Below are 17,679 nucleotides of genomic sequence, written 5' to 3'. Positions count from 1 at the left end.
ACTTTTATACTAAAAACACTCCATAACAGATCATTTCTTATAAAGGAGATTATCCTGCCTTTTATTGAAAGCTGTATTACTAAAATGTCACAAAAGCTCAATAAAGAAGATTATATCAAACTGTGGAATGTTAATTTTAGTCAATGTAATTCAATCTGACTCAATTTCCTATGTTAAAATACATCTTCTGCTGCTTAGTACAATTATTCAAGCAACAGGGTTACAATTCCTACTGAAAATGAAACTGAGAAAGCAATTATCATTATCTGAAAAATATATGTGCATTTACCTGACATGTGTCAATTCCTCCTTGCTCATAACCCCCACAGAGCATATTTTCAGTAATGTTGTATTCAGGCATTTGTTGCTGGCATCTCTCATTGGTTAAAAGAGGAATTTCGGCTTCTTGTAATACATTTGGAATAGGACCTGGTAACAAATAAGTGAGCTTTTAGATTAAAAGAAGTCATAACTGGTTATGTCACATCTGGAAGTTTATAAATGTTATACACTACAGAGCTCTAACAACCATGTTGATGTCTAAAAAAACATAGTTTTAGTTGAGATCTGTTATGTTTCTCAAAGGTTGTGCATGATGCTACTTGGCTCTTTGTCTGGTGTTCCATCTTTACAGACCCCTGAGCCAATCAGATAGACTGTAACAAATACAGCATATCAAAAACAAACTTAATACTAGGTCTTTGATGTGTGAAACATCCTAGGTTGTTTAGGGGTTAAACTTCCTACCTTCCTCCCTTCCTCGCTCCCTTCCTTAAAATCAACAAATTTTTCACTTGCCATTTCCACCAATACAGCTAACTTAATTGTTATCTGCCAGTTCTAATGAATAAAGCAGTATGAAATATGCATTCTTTGCATGTTTCCAGTTGTTTAATATTGGCCACATTACAAGTGGTGGTATTTATCACTTTCGCATGAGCGTCGGGACTTCGCAATATAGCAACCACATCAATATGTTCTCCCCATAGTTTTCAATGGAGAGCGCAAAATAAAAAACCTAGCACCTATTGCTTGCACGCTAACCCAACAGGAGTTATGAATATTTCTCATTCCAATGTTTGTCACATAAATAAAAAAAATTGTTTTTTTGGCAAATATATATTTATCTATATATCTGTATATACCTATACCTGTATATCTATTCTTATAGATATATAGGTGTAGATATCTATTTAACATTAACATTATCATATACAGTTGTAATAAAAATTATTCAACCCCAATTCCAAATTGGGTTTATTGTCAAAATGTACAGACTTACAGCTGTTTGCAATGAACAAATCAATCAAAAACAATATAAATAGTTCTACACAATAAATGCTCCAAGTGGTTTCCCAAAATTTCCCAAAATTTAACTGAAATCACATATTTTAATGAATTCTTCAGTCTTAAAATTATTCAACCCCTTGAATAGAATCCATCAAAACAGCACAAATATGCAAAACAGGTGTTGTCTAAAGCACACCTGATGCAACTAATCAAGGACTTCCTTAGTTGCACCAGGTGTGCTTGAGCTAGAACACATTAAATACCTGAACTGGCTAGGGGTTTGTTGAGTGTCACGTTTGACTGCATGTTAGAAATATGGCTAAGTCAAAAGAATAGTCTAAAAAGTTAAGAGAAGAGATCATCACCCTTCACAAACAAGGAACACAGTACAAAAAGATAGCGATGGTACTGAATGTTCCTAGAGACACCGTTGGAAGTTAAAGGAAAAGAAAAAGGAAGCTATCAATGGCTGCAACCAGATTTCTAAGAAGGCAGGTTGAGAAAAATCCTTGAGTGACTGCAAAAGACCTGCAGCAAGACTTTTTGGCAAAAGGCACTGCGGTTTTAGTTTGCATAGAAAACATTAAAATAGTAAATAAAGAAAATTTCCATGCCAGAACTCTAAGACGTACACCACTACTGACCAAAAAGCACAAGAAAAGTTGGTTCCAATATGTTCAAAATTATATAAATAAGCCACAGGCGTTTTAGGATTCTGTTCTGTGGAGCGATGAAACAAAACTGGAGCTTTTCGGCCTGATAGATCAGCAGTATTTCTGGAGCAAAAAGAATAAAGCATACGCTGAAAGAACACTCTGCCTACAGTTAATCATGGTGGTGGCTCAGTAATGCTCTGAAGCTGCTTTACATCCTCTGGCACGGGAAACCTACAGCATGTGGAAGACAAGATGGATTAATTGAAGTATCAGGAAATCCTAGGAGAAAACTTCATGCTGACTGTGAGGAAGCTGAATCTTGGGCGTCATTGGACCTTCCAACAGGACAATGATCCCAAGCATACCTCAAATTCCACTAAGATTTGGTTGGAAAAGAAGTCCTGGAAGATTCTACAGTGTCCATCACAGTCACCTGACTTTAACCCCCTAGAAAATCTCTGGTGGAATTTAAAGAAGGTGGTCGCAGCATGCAAATCCAAGAATATTAATGAACTGGAGGCCATTGCTCATGAGGAATGGGCTAAGATTCCTTAGGAACACTGCAGGAAGCTGGTGTCTGGCTATGCATTTCATTTACAGCACGTCATAACAGCAAAAGGGTGCTCTACTAAGTACTAAAGATACTTGCCATGAAGGGGTTGAGTAATTTTGATTCTGTGGAATTCATTAAAAGTTGCATTTTCAGTTGAATTTGGGGAAACTACTTGAAGCATTTATTGTGTTGAGCTATTTCAATTGCTGTTGTTTGATTTGTTCATTGCAGACATCTGAAAGTCTGTAAATGTTGATAATAAAACTTGATTTGCAATGGGGGTTGACACACACACACACATATATATATATATATATATATATATATAATCTTCAATAAAACAGGAAACTAGCCAGGATTTTTTTAAAAAAAGGGGTCAAAATTTATTGACGTTTTGGGGAGTAAACCTCCCCTTCCTCAAGTACACTGCAACTTAAATAGGCAAACAAATACAAACACACCTCCCACTTCCTGTTCAGAAAAAGCGCCAAAAAACACACTACTTCCGGTTTAGCATGCATGACCCGGAAGTACTTACTCAAATTATTCAGTGTACATATCATAGTAACAATAGTGCCATGAAAATAATAAAAACAAATGCCCACACACTATATATACATTCTGTGTCTCTTCATTGTTTCCTTAAAATACTATAACATTCTCATCATATCTAAATATCATAAACCATAGTGTACATCATAGCGATGTGTGTTTCTCTACACCCGGAAGTTAAACAACCACTTCCGGTATGCGTGACTAACATTCTCTGTGCCTTACTTCTAATAAGCATATAACTCAAATGTGGTGCCTTACAAATACCTTAATTCCGATTGGCTGATAGAATCCTATCAGCCAATCAGAATTCAAGGGACGCCATCTTGGATGACGTCATTTAAAGGAACCTTCATTCTTCGTTAGGACGTCGTTTGAAGAGGATGGCTCCGCGTTGGCTGGATAGAAGATGGCTCCGCTCCGGAAGGATGAAGATAGAAAATACAGCCTGGATGAAGCCTTCTGCCGTCTGGAGGACCTCTTCTGCCACGATCGGATGAAGACTTCTGCCGTATGGAGGACCACTTGTGCCCGGCTCAAGGTAGGGAGATCTTCAGGGGGTTAGAGTTAGGTTTTTTAAGGGGAGGTTGGGTGGGTTTTAGAGTAGGGGTGTGTGGGTGGTGGGTTTTAATGTTGGGGGGGTATTGTATTTTTCTTTTACAGGTAAAAGAGCTGATTACTTGGGGGCAATGCCCCGCAAAAGGCCCTGTTAAGGGCTATTTGTAATTTAGTATAGAGTAGGAAAATGTTATTATTTTTGGGGGCTTTTTTAATTTATTATGGGGATTAGATTAGGTGTAATTAGTTTAAAATTCTTGTAATTCTCTTTTTTTTCCCTGTAATTTAGTGGGGGGGGGGGGTTTCTGTAATTTAGTTTATTGAATTTAAACCCTTGTCTAAGCCCTTCTAAAGAAACTGTAAGATCCATGAAATTCTCACAGAATGAGAGTAAAAACCTTGATTGGAACAAGAAAGATACACTTTCCACACTTATGAGCCTGAATTAAGGTATCAATAATAGACTCAGAGAAGCCCCTCTGAGATAAAATCAGATGCAGTTAAAGTAAGAGATAGAAGGAACGCCCCTGGAATAAGCAGAACTGGACGTTGTGGTAGGCGCCACGGATGAGAACTGGATATTTTCACTAGGTGTGCGATCACATACTTGGCGACGTGTGCAAAGACGAGCGTCAGCAATATTTTGTCTAATCGAGCGATCACATATCCGTAACTCCCTGGAACCCTTAGTAAAACACCTAACACATGCTCAATATCAACCCCTAAAACGCCATCCCCCCACATCGTAATGTCTAATAAAATGCATTAACCCCTAACTGACATCCCCCATATCGCAATCACTAATAAAAGTTATTAACTCCTAAACTGCCAACCCCCCACAACCCAAACACTTAATTAAACTATTAAACCCTAATCCACCACCCACCCACAATGAAAAGTACCTAATAAAACTATTAACACCTAAACCACCACCCCCCACAACGCAAACTACCTAATAAACCTATTAACCCCTTATCCGTCATCCACCCACAATGAAAAGTACCTAATAAAACTATTAAAACCGAAACCGCCATCCCCCACAATGCAAAGTACCTAAAAAAACTATTAACACTTAAACCACCATACCCCCACAATGAAAAGTACATAATAAAACTATTAACACCTAAACTGCCATCCCCCACAATAAAAAGTACATAATAAAACTATTAACACCAAAACTGCCATCCACTCAGAACGCAAAGTACCTAATAAAACTATTAACACCTAAACCACAAACCCCACACAAAGCAAAGTATTAAACTAATAACTAAATCCCCTAAAATAAAAAACCTAACATTACACAAAATAAAAAAACCAACATTACAAAAAATAACAAACAAAATTATCCAAAATAAAAATGTTATTCCTGTTCTAATACCCCCATTTTAAAACACGAAACCCACCAAAAAATAATAAAACAGCCCTAATCTAATCTGGGTTCTAAGCTGTATTTGAGATTTTTTTTTTACTTTTTTTTAAATATATTTATTTTTTTACTTTTTTCCAGATCTACTTTATAAAGGGGTACCCTTGCATTCCTGTTGGCTGACACATTCAAATCAGCCTATAGGATGAAAGCTGCTTACATCCTATTGGATGATTTGACTTTGAAGAATCAAATGGGGGTTTAGGTGTTAATAGTTTTATTAGATACTTTTTGTTGTGTGTGGATGGCAGATTAGGGGTTAATATGTTTATTAGGTACTTTGCATTGTGGGGGTTAGCGGTTTAGGGGTTCATAGTTTCATTATTTGTGTTGTGGGGGGGTTGGCGTTTAAGGGGTTAATAACTTTTATTAGTGATTGCAATGTAGGGGCTGGTGGTTTAGGGGTTAATAACTTTTATTATTAGTTTCTATGTGGGGGGATGGCGGTTTAAGGGCTTTGAATGGCATTTTGACGTGTCGGCTTAATTTTCTTTTCTCGATTTTTACATGTGAATTCAACATTTTTATTTCTTTAGTTACGTGTGCAATATGATATACTGGGCTAAGTTACTGGCAACAAAAGAAATGTGTAGTTGTGCATATTTCTGAACCTCGCCAGTTTTTCCGACTTACGGCAGTATATCATCTGGCGGCACAGGTTATGAGATTAACCCGATGTGCAATGTGAATTTATGGCGACGTGATTTTCAGCAGTTGCGCTGAAAAATACACCACATTTGTAATCTCACTCTAGGTCGGGAAACCAGGTTCTGTGAGTCCATGCTGAAGATATTAGGATAGCTGAAACATTCTCCTGCTTGAGTCCAAGTCACCACTCTGGGCAGAAGCACAATCAGAGAAAATCGGTAAACTAGATGATAATGCCAAGGGGCTGCTAATGCATCCATTAGCTCTGCCTGGGGATCCCTGGATCTGGAACTGTACTGTGGGAACCTATGATTAAGGCAAGTTGCCATTAGGTCTATCTTGGGACTGCCCCATTGACCTATCAACTAATGGAAGGTCTCCTGGTTGAAAGACCATTCACCTGAGTAAAGCATCTGATGACTCAAATACTCTGCTTCCCAGGTGTCTACTCCAGAAATGTGAATAGCTAAAAAAGACAGGCTTGCATCTGTGGTGATTATATCCCATGTGGGGCATTGGAACCCCATACCCAGAGAAACCGTTCCAGGGGATGACCACCATAAGAAAGATTGTCTGGTGGGTATATCCAAGGGAATCAACTGAGAAAGGTTGGAGTGGACTCTGTTCCAGTGTCTCAGCGTGCAAAGTTGCAGAGGTTGCAAATTAAACCTTGCAAATGGTATGGTATCTGATGCTGCCACCATAAGCCCCTCAACCAACTGAAGCTTTTGAAAGGCTGACTGAAGCTTGAACTTGCATTGCTCTGTTAGAAAAGGTTTCATCACCACAGAGTCAATGATTACTCCCACAAAACAAACTCTCTTTCAGGGAGTGAGAGAACTCTTTGAAACTGTTATGTTCCAGCCATGACTGTGAAGAAACCAGAGCAGTTTCTCCATGTGAGTCATAGCTAAAGGTAAATAAAGAAGTTACCGTGATAAACACAATCACTGGGCTTCTATAGGAGGCGCTATGATAATGAACAAATATATATAAAAATAATTTTATATATATATATTTATCAAATAGTAGCAAGACAAATATATATATATATATATATATATATATATATATATATATACACAGGGAGTGCAGAATTATTAGTCAAGTTGTATTTTTGAGGATTAATTTTATTATTGAACAACAACCATGTTCTCAATGAACCCAAAAAACTCATTAATATCAAAGCTGAATATTTTTGGAAGTAGTTTTTAGTTTGTTTTTAGTTTTAGCTATTTTAGGGGGATATCTGTGTGTGCAGGTGATTATTACTGTGCATAATTATTAGGCAACTTAACAAAAAACAAATATATACCCATTTCAATTATTTATTTTTACCAGTGAAACCAATATAACATCTCAACATTCACAAATATACATTTCTGACATTCAAAAACAAAACAAAAACAAATCAGTGACCAATATAGCCACCTTTCTTTGCAAGGACACTCAAAAGCCTGCCATCCATGGATTCTGTCAGTGTTTTGATCTGTTCACCATCAACATTGCGTGCAGCAGCAACCACAGCCTCCCAGACACTGTTCAGAAAGGTGTACTGTTTTCCCTCTTTGTAAATCTCACATTTGAAGATGGACCACAGGTTCTCAATGGGGTTCAGATCAGGTGAACAAGGAGGCCATGTCATTAGATTTTCTTCTTTTATACCCTTTCTTGCCAGCCACGCTGTGGAGTACTTGGACGCGTGTGATGGAGCATTGTCCTGCATGAAAATCATGTTTTTCTTGAAGGATGCAGACTTCTTCCTGTACCACTGCTTGAAGAAGGTGTCTTCCAGAAACTGGCAGTAGGACTGGGAGTTGAGTTTGACTCCATCCTCAACCCGAAAAGGCCCCACAAGCTCATCTTTGATGATACCAGCCCAAACCAGTACTCCACCTCCACCTTGCTGGCGTCTGAGTCGGACTGGAGCTCTCTGCCCTTTACCAATCCAGCCACGGGCCCATCCATCTGACCCATCAAGACTCACTCTCATTTCATCAGTCCATAAAACCTTAGAAAAATCAGTCTTGAGATATTTCTTGGCCCAGTCTTGACGTTTCAGCTTGTGTGTCTTGTTCAGTGGTGGTCGTCTTTCAGCCTTTCTTACCTTGGCCATGTCTCTGAGTATTGCACACCTTGTGCTTTTGGGCACTCCAGTGATGTTGCAGCTCTGAAATATGGCCAAACTGGTGGCAAGTGGCATCTTGGCAGCTGCACGCTTGACTTTTCTCAGTTCATGGGCAGTTATTTTGCGCCTTGGTTTTTCCACACGCTTCTTGCGACCCTGTTGACTATTTTGAAGGAAACGCTTGATTGTTCGATGATCACGCTTCAGAAGCTTTGCAATTTTAAGAGTGCTGCATCCCTCTGCAAGATATCTCACTATTTTTTACTTTTCTGAGCCTGTCAAGTCCTTCTTTTGACCCATTTTGCCAAAGGAAAGGAAGTTGCCTAATAATTATGCACACCTGATATAGGGTGTTGATGTCATTAGACCACACCCCTTCTCATTACAGAGATGCACATCACCTAATATGCTTAATTGGTAGTAGGCTTTCGAGCCTATACAGCTTGGAGTAAGACAACATGCATAAAGAGGATGATGTGGTCAAAATACTCATTTGCCTAATAATTCTGCACTCCCTGTATATATATATATATATATATATATATATATATATATATGCTAATGTATATGCACAATATATATTAATCTCTAAAATTGCAATAATGTATAGTAATTGTAGGAAATATACAAAGCAATAGACTGGACAAGCCAGATGTGAAAAAGTCCAGCAGGTGTCCTCGGACGTCCCAGAACTTGATAGGCCGTTCTCTGTCGTCACCCAGAGGGATGATGTACTTCTATGATGATAAGACAAAAACAAGAATAGAGGCACCACATGTGTAGGTCAATAGAGATAAATAAATCCAAAAAGGAGCAGAATAAGGGTACTCACAAAAGTAGCGGCACTCTATTATGCCAATAGGGGCAGGCTGGTGTTCAGCAGCAAACCAGCTAGCTGTGTGAAGGTCCCCACCGGATTCGATCGGCACTGGAAATCTCTGCCTTCTGAACCTCAGGCCAATGTTCCCAATGGCAATGACGCTCTCCGACTGGAACTGCAGGTGGAATAGGAGGAAGGGCTGAACTGCCCTTGGGTTACTGATATGGAGATTATCACACCAACGCCAGACTTGTGTAAAAGTTTAAAATCAGTATTTTATTGTACAGAATAAAAATACCAAAGGTATAACAATTTACAGCTGGGTGTGTGAATACCAATCTCCTAACAAGATACAGAGTAGCGACGCGTTTCTCGGGGAACACCCCATTTCCTCAGGCTTGTATACTCTATGTGTGTGTAATTGCCCTTTAAATAAGGCTCAGTAACCTCATGTTCCAATAAACCCTCCCCTTCCTTTGCACAAATTATCCAATAACATCCTTCCTTTCCCAATCCTCCCAGTTGTTGTAATAATGATTAAGTTAAATTGTGATAATCTATATGGATGAGAAGTGTAATTTAATAAATAACATTTTTTACAATAGTAAGAATAAAAGTGTTGCTTGTGGGTGAGCCGATCGAAACTGGCCAGTATCGATCGTAGCTAATACGTGTAAATACAAAAGTAAACAAGGCTTACATGTGTTTCCTTATTGGCCAATAGTGTGTCGCCGTTTTGGGGGCCTATCCCTAAGTCTTATCCTCATACGTTGAGCGCTGTGATCACTGCCCTGGACTACAAAAATACGGAAGTGACATAGGGTCACATGATCGGAATAACCACAGTGAGCTGTTAGCGTGGTTCCGGACTACAAACAAAGAAGAATAACGCGTAGTCACATGACCACAAGAGCCCATATGTAGCGATCATACAAGCCCATAAAGGCAGCAAGTAACGATATGATTGCCACCCATATATGTTCAGTACCAATAGGATAGCGAGGACAAAAAGAATGGATCAAATATAACCATGTGATTGGCTGCTTGCATGTGTTCATATAAGTTCTTAATATTAATAAACAAATAAAGGGCAAACTATGTGTAAGTTATGCCACACCTGCGTGAGACCACAGCAATAAGCTAAAAAATAATATTGCCATTACTGTGATTTTAATGATGGGATAAGTCCCTAAGATACTACGTTGAAGCAGTATAAACCAGATAGTGAAAATACAAAAGTCAAGATGGGCACAAGTAGCTCCAAGATATATGTTTAGGTGCAGTACAAAATAATATATATTCATTGTGGATGTAGAGATATATACAAAACGAGACATACAATAAATATGTATGTTATTAAACTTTAACTAGATATGCAATCATACCCAAAAAATATGAGGCTAAAGTGATGTATAAGTGTGAGTAAAAAAAGGGAAATTATGACATGTGCTGTGTATGTATAAAATATGTGCGTGTTTTGATGTGATGTGATGATGTGAATGGCTAACTATATTGAATGGGAATAACGATATACTATTGCCCCATTCAATGGTGAATATAATGAAATGTACGAATATCTACTAAATACTGTGAAATTTGCATGTTCCAATTAAATAAAAAATGTATTAGTGCAAATACCAACAACAAGTGGGTAGGGAAAGTCCAGAGAACAAATTAACATAATTCTATAAATATATTATTAACAATATCCTAATGACCCTTACAGTATATATACACATGATTACAAAAAAGCTGCGGAATCTATAACCTCATTAAGACCTGTGGGGAATAAACTGTTGAATTTAAAAATCCAGTAGGTTTCCCTTTGTCTCAGTTTTGAAAACCTATTGTACAAATTACTTTGTGGGATCCCTTCTAATGGTGTAATTTTAAAGGAACATTTACCGGAGATATATTTGTCACAAATATGTCTAGAGACACTGTGTTTGAGTGATTTTGATTTAATGTTCCTCAAGTGTTCACTCCATCGAGTCCTGACCTTCCTACAGGTCCTACCTATGTACTGAATCCCACATAGGCAGGACAGTACATAGATTACATAGCTAGAATCACAGGACAATCGGCTTTTTATGGGGAACAACTCCCTTGTATTGTGGGATACTATGTTACTACATCCATGTGTTATATACTTACACATGTGACATAGTTTCTTTCCACATCTGAAAACCCCTATTTTATTAAAGCTATAATTGTTATGGGTCCTGTCTCCCAGTCTAGCAATATTGGCTGGTTTCCTTTTAGACATCGCCACCTTACTAGGAGCTAATTTCTGTTTATAAGTTGGTGCTCTTTTGAAAACTAGTTTAGGTTGGGATGGGAGAGTTTTTTTCAAGACTGGGGAGGATGGGCCAGTGTTTCTTGAGTACTTTGTTAATAATTTTGTGGTTAGAGTTGTACTGTGTCACAAATAGGGGTTGTTTATTTAAAAAAAAACCTTCTTGTCTCTATCTTTAGACGAGACTGATGATAATAACTGTTCTCTATGTAGGTCTTTGGCTCTCTCGTAGCCCTTAGTGATCAGTTCAGAAGGCTATCCCTTTTCTATAAATCTACGTTTAAGAATTTGGGATTGCTGATTATATTGCTCCATTGTACTGCAATTCCTGCGCAGTCTACAAAACTGACTAAATGGGATATTAGTTTTCGATTTTGTTAAATGGTTGCTAGAAAAATGTAGGAAGTTATTACAATCTACTTTTTTAAAATAAGTAGAAGTAGATATACTATCTTTCTGGCTAAAGGTAATGATGGAACAATATATTATCCAAGTAAGGAGCCACAGCTACCCCTTGCACTTGAATCACTGATAGAAGAGTTTCCAGAATTTTTGTAAATATTGTGGGACGCAGCAGCCAGACCAAAATGTAAAACTGTGAAATAATAGTATTTGTCTAGAAAGGGAAACCGCAGACACTGATGATGATCCCGATGATTAGGGCTGTGGAGGTACACATCCTTTAAGTCTATTGCAGAAATGAATTTACCCTGAAAAACCAGTGGCATGATTGACCTGAATGTATCCAACTTGAAAGAGGGAACACTTAAAAACCTGTTCAAGGTCATTAGATCCAGTATGTCCCTTTCTTCTTTGAAACAAACAGGTTGGAATAGAACCCTTTGCCCTTGTCTGTAGGCCAAGATCTGAAGCCTATTGTGTAACACTGAGAGACAATCTCCAGTACCCAAAGGTCCTCAACAGACTGAGTGTATGCTTCCTGAAAAAAGCTTAATCTGCCCCCTACCAGAAAAGAGTCTGGATAGGGTGCAGCACCTTCATGTTTTCTTGGTGAAAGGAACGAAAACTTCCACCTGACTTTCCATTGGGTCTAGAATTTTATTCAGAGGCAATAAGGCACCCCTGCCCCTGTCATGGTAGAGATAATTGAATCCAAGCCAGGATCAAAATGGTTCTTGTCCTTGAAAGCTAAAGATAAGAGTATAGGTTTAGAAATCATGTCCGCCTACCAAGGTTTCAGCAAAGAGCTCTTCTAGACAAGACTGGAAGAGCAGAATTATTGGCAAAGATGCAAATAACCTGGATGACAGCATCACAGATTAAAGAATTTGCCATCTTTACAAACTAAATAAGCGCCTGACTATTTGCTAAGAATGATTCCACGGAAACTAGATCTGACAAGGGTGACACCAGAATGCTGCTGCACCTGCAACAGCCACAATACTTAGAGCAGGTTGAAACAGCAGCCCCCTTTGTAAGAAAGCCTTCCTAAGGTAACATTTTAACTTTATGTCCATTGGGTCCTTAAAAGAAATTCTGTTCTCTAAGGGGATAGAAGTTCTCTTGGCTAGAGTGGGTATGGCACCATCTACCTTGGGTTTAGTCCCCCATAGTTCCAGATTGGCCTCAGGAACAGGGAAAAAAAATCCTAAAATTAGGAGGAGTGAATGGAACTCCAGGCTTATCCAATTCCTTTTTTATATATATATATTTATAACCAGCAAAGTGATCATGATACAAAATCCATGCCACACAGAATTTATACAGACAGATCATGTTTACATTCACATTTAACCAAAAAATAAACAGCTGTGCATTGGTATTTTTACATCACCTTCCTGGGTTTTTTATATTATATTTCAAAAATAATAAGAAAAATTATTGGAAAATAATATTTTACGAGAACATAATGTATGTAATTAGTTTGCACATACATAAATCACATGCATAAATCAGACATGATTAACAGTTTCTTAAGCTGTATTATTTATTTAAATGAATAGGAGAGATTAAAAAAAAAGAAGAGAAGAAAAGGTAAAAAAAACACTCCCTTACGTTCCTACTGAACCATCTCTCCCTTCCCCTTCTCCCTCCCTATTGCTCCTTCTTCATGTTTTGATACCTAGATAATGGGAATATTTCACGTAATATTAAACTTTCGAAATAGACAGACTTATGGAATTGTTTAGTGAGTATGTATTGTGTCGATATAGAGTAGGTCTGAATAATTTTCAGCCATTTATTGAAAAAACAATGTATTTGTCGATTATGTATATTAGATATATTATGCTGTTCAAACATAATCTGTGATTTAATTGCAATAAACAGTCCGGAAGGTGGAGGTTTACAATTTTTCCAATTTTTTAAAATCAGATTTCGGACAAGCATAATAGCAGTAATACTCAAATTATTGCTCTGCATATTAGAGGTCTGATATAAGAAAAAAATACATTTTGTCTCTAAAACAAAACAATCCGTTATATTTTTATTTAGCCAAAAATTTACTTTCTGTCATAACTGTCTTATTTTCGGACAATACCAAAAACAATGGAGTAGGTCCACTGTAGGAGCGTGACATTTATAACAATAATCTTGACGGTCTTGTGACCATCTGGCTAGTCTTCTCGGTGTAATATACATGTTGTAAAGAAACTTTAAATGAGATTCCTACCAAGAAGAGGAAAGGAGAGCACCACATACCCACTTGATACCCTTACTGATTATATCAGTATCAACATCTTCAAAATTCTTAATCCAATATAGAGACAACTTCTCTCTCAATTTTAACTGACCTTGTTTGACCAGCAACATTTTGTATGATAACAAGATTGTATCAGCTTTTCCTACATCTTTATATTGGTTAAATAATTGGCTGAGAGGAGCCAGCCCACTCCGTGCCGAGCAAGTAAAGAGATGTTATATGACCTAATATCTGGAAATACAAGGCCTCCGAATTCATTAAGCTGTGAAAGTCTGGCTATAGAGAGCATATGTCTATTCCTTCTCCAGATAAATTTAGCACATACCCTATTAAAAATCTTAATATCCTTGTCTAATATAAACAGGGGTAGATTGTCCATAATATATTCCATTCCTTTTAAATAATTTTGGAGGCCAATGAAGGAACAGAAAAAGGTTTCAGGTGCCCTAGACTTAGGTCTAAAAATTATGTTCAACTTCTGTACTGGCTTATCCTCAGGTGACTTAGAGTTTTGAACTCTTAAAGTTCTTAGTACCTCCTTAAGTAAGGATCTTGGTTAATACATATTAAACTGAAAAGTAATGTCCTTAGGTTCCTTATCTGAATCATCAGGTTCCTTATTGGAATCATCTGATAGCACCACACCATCTGAATCAGACTCCTGAAATTGTTTATTAACAGAAGGGACAGCAATAATGCTGCCCTTGGAAGAAGAGCCTGGGGAAATATTCTTCAGCTAGTGCTTAAGCTTACTTGCAGGCAGCATTGCCACAATAGCCTCAGTAACCACAGACTGTAATTGAGTCTTAAATTGTGGTGCTAATTCCATCACACCACATTGACCAATATATACCGGTGGGTGATCCACAGTAGAGGTTGTGCTGGGACCTTGTGAATGAGTCTATAGAACATATTTTAGGCAAATACTGCATAGCTGTGCAGGTGGACAGACTGTGACTACTTTGCACAATAAGCACTTATTTACAGGAATAATAATGTCTGAAGGACAACCCTCAGAAGACAAAGCCTGAAAAGTTACAGTCCCAGCTTGCTCCATAGTGTAAAATCAGAAAGTCACTAAACTTTGTCTATAAAGTGTTAATAAAGATGAAAGGGCTAATAACCAGGAAATACCCATAAAAGTAACTTAAAGTACCCTTCCCCTTATCAGAGACCCTATTCAAAGTCCCCTTAGGGGCCTGAGTCTATTATTATAGTGCAAAAGTTTTCCAAAATGTACACTGTTCTCACAAGTATTAGGCAACTGAGTATTTTGACAAAATCATCAATTTTATGCATATTGTCCAACTCCAAGCGAAAAAAAAAATTGAGTGCCTATTGGATTTAAGCATATCAGGTGATGCTTATTTGTGTAATGAGGGAGGGTGTGGCGTTAGGAGATCAACACCCTATATCAAGTTGTTCATAATTATTAGGCAGCTTCTTTTCCTCAAGCAAAATGGGCCAAAAAGAGACGAAAAGTCGAAAATTGTAAAAAGTCTTTCAGAGGGATGCAGCACTGTTGAAATTGCTAAGCCATTGGGAAGAGATCACAGAACCATCAAATGTTTTGTTGCAAATAGTCAACAGGGTTGCAAGAAACATGTTGAGAAAAAAAGACCTAAATTAACTGCCAAAGATTTGAGAAGAATCAAATGTGAAGCTACCAGGAACACATTATCCTCCAGTGCTGTCACATTCCAGAACTGCAACCTACCTGGAGTGCCCAGAAGTACAATGTGTTCAGTGCTCAGAGACATGGCCAAGGTAAGGAAGGCTGAAACATCACTGAACAAGACACATAAGTTGAAACATCAAGACTAGGCCAATAAATATCTGAAGACAGATTTTTCAAAGGTTTTATGGGCTGATGATATGAGAGTGACTCTTGACGGACCAGATGAATGGGCCCGTGGCTGGAGCAGTAATGGGAACAGAGCTCCACTTCGACTCAGACGCCAGCAAAGCAGAGGTGGGGTACTGCTATGGGCTGGTATTATTAAAGATGAGCTAATTGTTCCTTTTCAGGTTCAAGATGGACTCAAAATCAACTCCCAAACCAACTGCCAGTTTTTAGAAGACACTTTCTTCAAGCAGTGGTGCACAAAAAAGTCTGCATCTTTCAAGAAGACCATGATATTTATGCAGGACAATGCTCCATTGCATGCATCGAAGTACTCTACTGTGTGGCTATCCACACAGTGGAGTACTACATAAAGATGAAAGATTAATGACACCTGAACTAAACACTATTGAGAACTTATGAGTCCTTAAGCGGGAGATTTACGGTGAAGGAAAACATTACACCCCTCTGAACAGTGTCTGGAAGGCTCCATGGATGGAAGGCTTATGACTGTTATTGAAAAGAAGAGTGGCTATATTGATTACTGATTTTTTTTTTTTTTGAAATGTCAGATTAAATATTTATTTGTAAATTTTGAGTTGTTTGTTTATTATTCTAACTTTAACAGATGAAAATAAACAAGTGAGATGGGAAAAGTTTTGTTTTTCATTTAATTTCAGAATAATTGTGCACACTAATAGTTGCCCAATAATTGTGCATACATAGATATTCTCCTAAGAAAGCTAAAACCTACCTTTTACTTTCTTTAATATTCAGGCTTGAGGTTTATTAACATTTTGGATTGACAGAGAGCACTGGAGTTGTTCAATAATGAAATTAATCCTCAAAAATACAACTTGCCTAATAATTGTGCACACAGTGTGTATATACAGTATATATATCATGCAATGTATATACAGACAAATATCCCCATCTACTCTGGTATAGGAACCTTACCCTCTCCTGAGATTGAACGGTGCTATGAGAATTGCGCTTCCTGGATTTGTCTGCACAGGAAATAAAGGAGGTTCTTCAGTAGTAGAGTTCTTCAGTAGTAGAGAAAAAAAAGAGTAACACCTTCCTTCCCCACAAAGAAGTGATTGAACTCTGATTCCTTCTCAGCTTGCCAGCCATTATTAACTCATGAGCTCTGAGATACTTTGTTCCCACAGAGCAGAAGTCATTTAAAGGGTCAAACCCCCCAAATGAACAAAGTACTCAATAAAGTACAGTGAGTTACATATGCACCCAATACATGGCCCCCTATTGGATTAAAGGGACTCCCGTGGAAAACGGTGTTCATAAACCTTGAACTTCAAGATTATTCCCCCTTGTGCACAAACCACCTCAAGTGGACAAAGTTCTTGAAATGGGGAAGTAAATTGGTCACAATAAGTAGGGGGCAACCCATAGCACTTAATAAGTGCTTAAATGTAAAGATGGTGGGATATAATTGGTTGGGGTACTTACCCACCATCAGGTCCCACTCCTCTGCACTATAACTAGCTAGTAATGTCTAATGCATTGCAATATGTCCTGTGCTTTAACTTACAGTGTTGGGAGAGTGCATGCTCTGGCCAGACAGGAGGAGGTTAAGCCACATTGTTGCTTTCTTGTGGCTTAAACTCCATAAAGGAGAATTATAATGCACCAGCAGCACTCTCCTAGTTCCCTCTTTTCTAATCTAGGGACTATCCATTGAGGGGAAAAAGACAATTAAGAATATTAAGATTTTCTTCACAAATTTTTGAACACCTCTACTCTGGCCCTCCCCTTGACAAGGCAAAGAACCATTGGGAGGGAAAGAAGAATTTCCAAGAGTAAGGTCTCGTGGTCTATCACTACCATTAGAAATAATTTATTATGCATATTTAAAAAAATTCTAAATAATCCATAGAATGTATATCGATTTAGTATATATATATATATATATATATATATATATATATATAGCAGATAGAAGACAGCACTCTGGTCTTAAATGTAGATAAAGATTTATTGCGGTGATGTTTTGGGAATACTCCGTTGAGAAAAATTATTTCCCCTTCCTCAGGCGGTCTGAGGAAGGGGATATATTATCCTCGAAACGTTACACCATCACAGTAAAATTGTGTTGTAAAATACCAGTGAGTGCAAGTTTTCTTTATTGTCGCTATATATATATATATATATATATATATATATATATATATAGAGAGAGAGAGAGAGAGAGAGAGAGTTGAGTTTCAGAGTTCAGCGCACATAGAA

At 37.7% G+C, this 17,679-nt stretch overlaps 1 protein-coding gene across 1 annotated transcript in view; it reads right to left on the bottom strand.

The window, feature by feature from the left end:
• TMPRSS15 (transmembrane serine protease 15) overlaps positions 1-17,679 on the bottom strand; it is an 839,864-nt gene that overhangs the window by 77,338 nt on the left and 744,847 nt on the right. Inside the window, exon 28 of the mRNA XM_053705190.1 lies at positions 290-429. Coding sequence (XP_053561165.1) covers positions 290-429 — 140 coding nt within the window. The remainder of the gene's footprint in view (positions 1-289; positions 430-17,679) is intronic.

Source organism: Bombina bombina, chromosome 3, assembly GCF_027579735.1.
Source record: "Bombina bombina isolate aBomBom1 chromosome 3, aBomBom1.pri, whole genome shotgun sequence".
In the NCBI taxonomy this organism is placed as follows: domain Eukaryota; kingdom Metazoa; phylum Chordata; class Amphibia; order Anura; family Bombinatoridae; genus Bombina; species Bombina bombina.
Note: the sequence above shows the minus strand (reverse complement) of the source record. Positions and strands in the feature narration are given on the sequence as shown.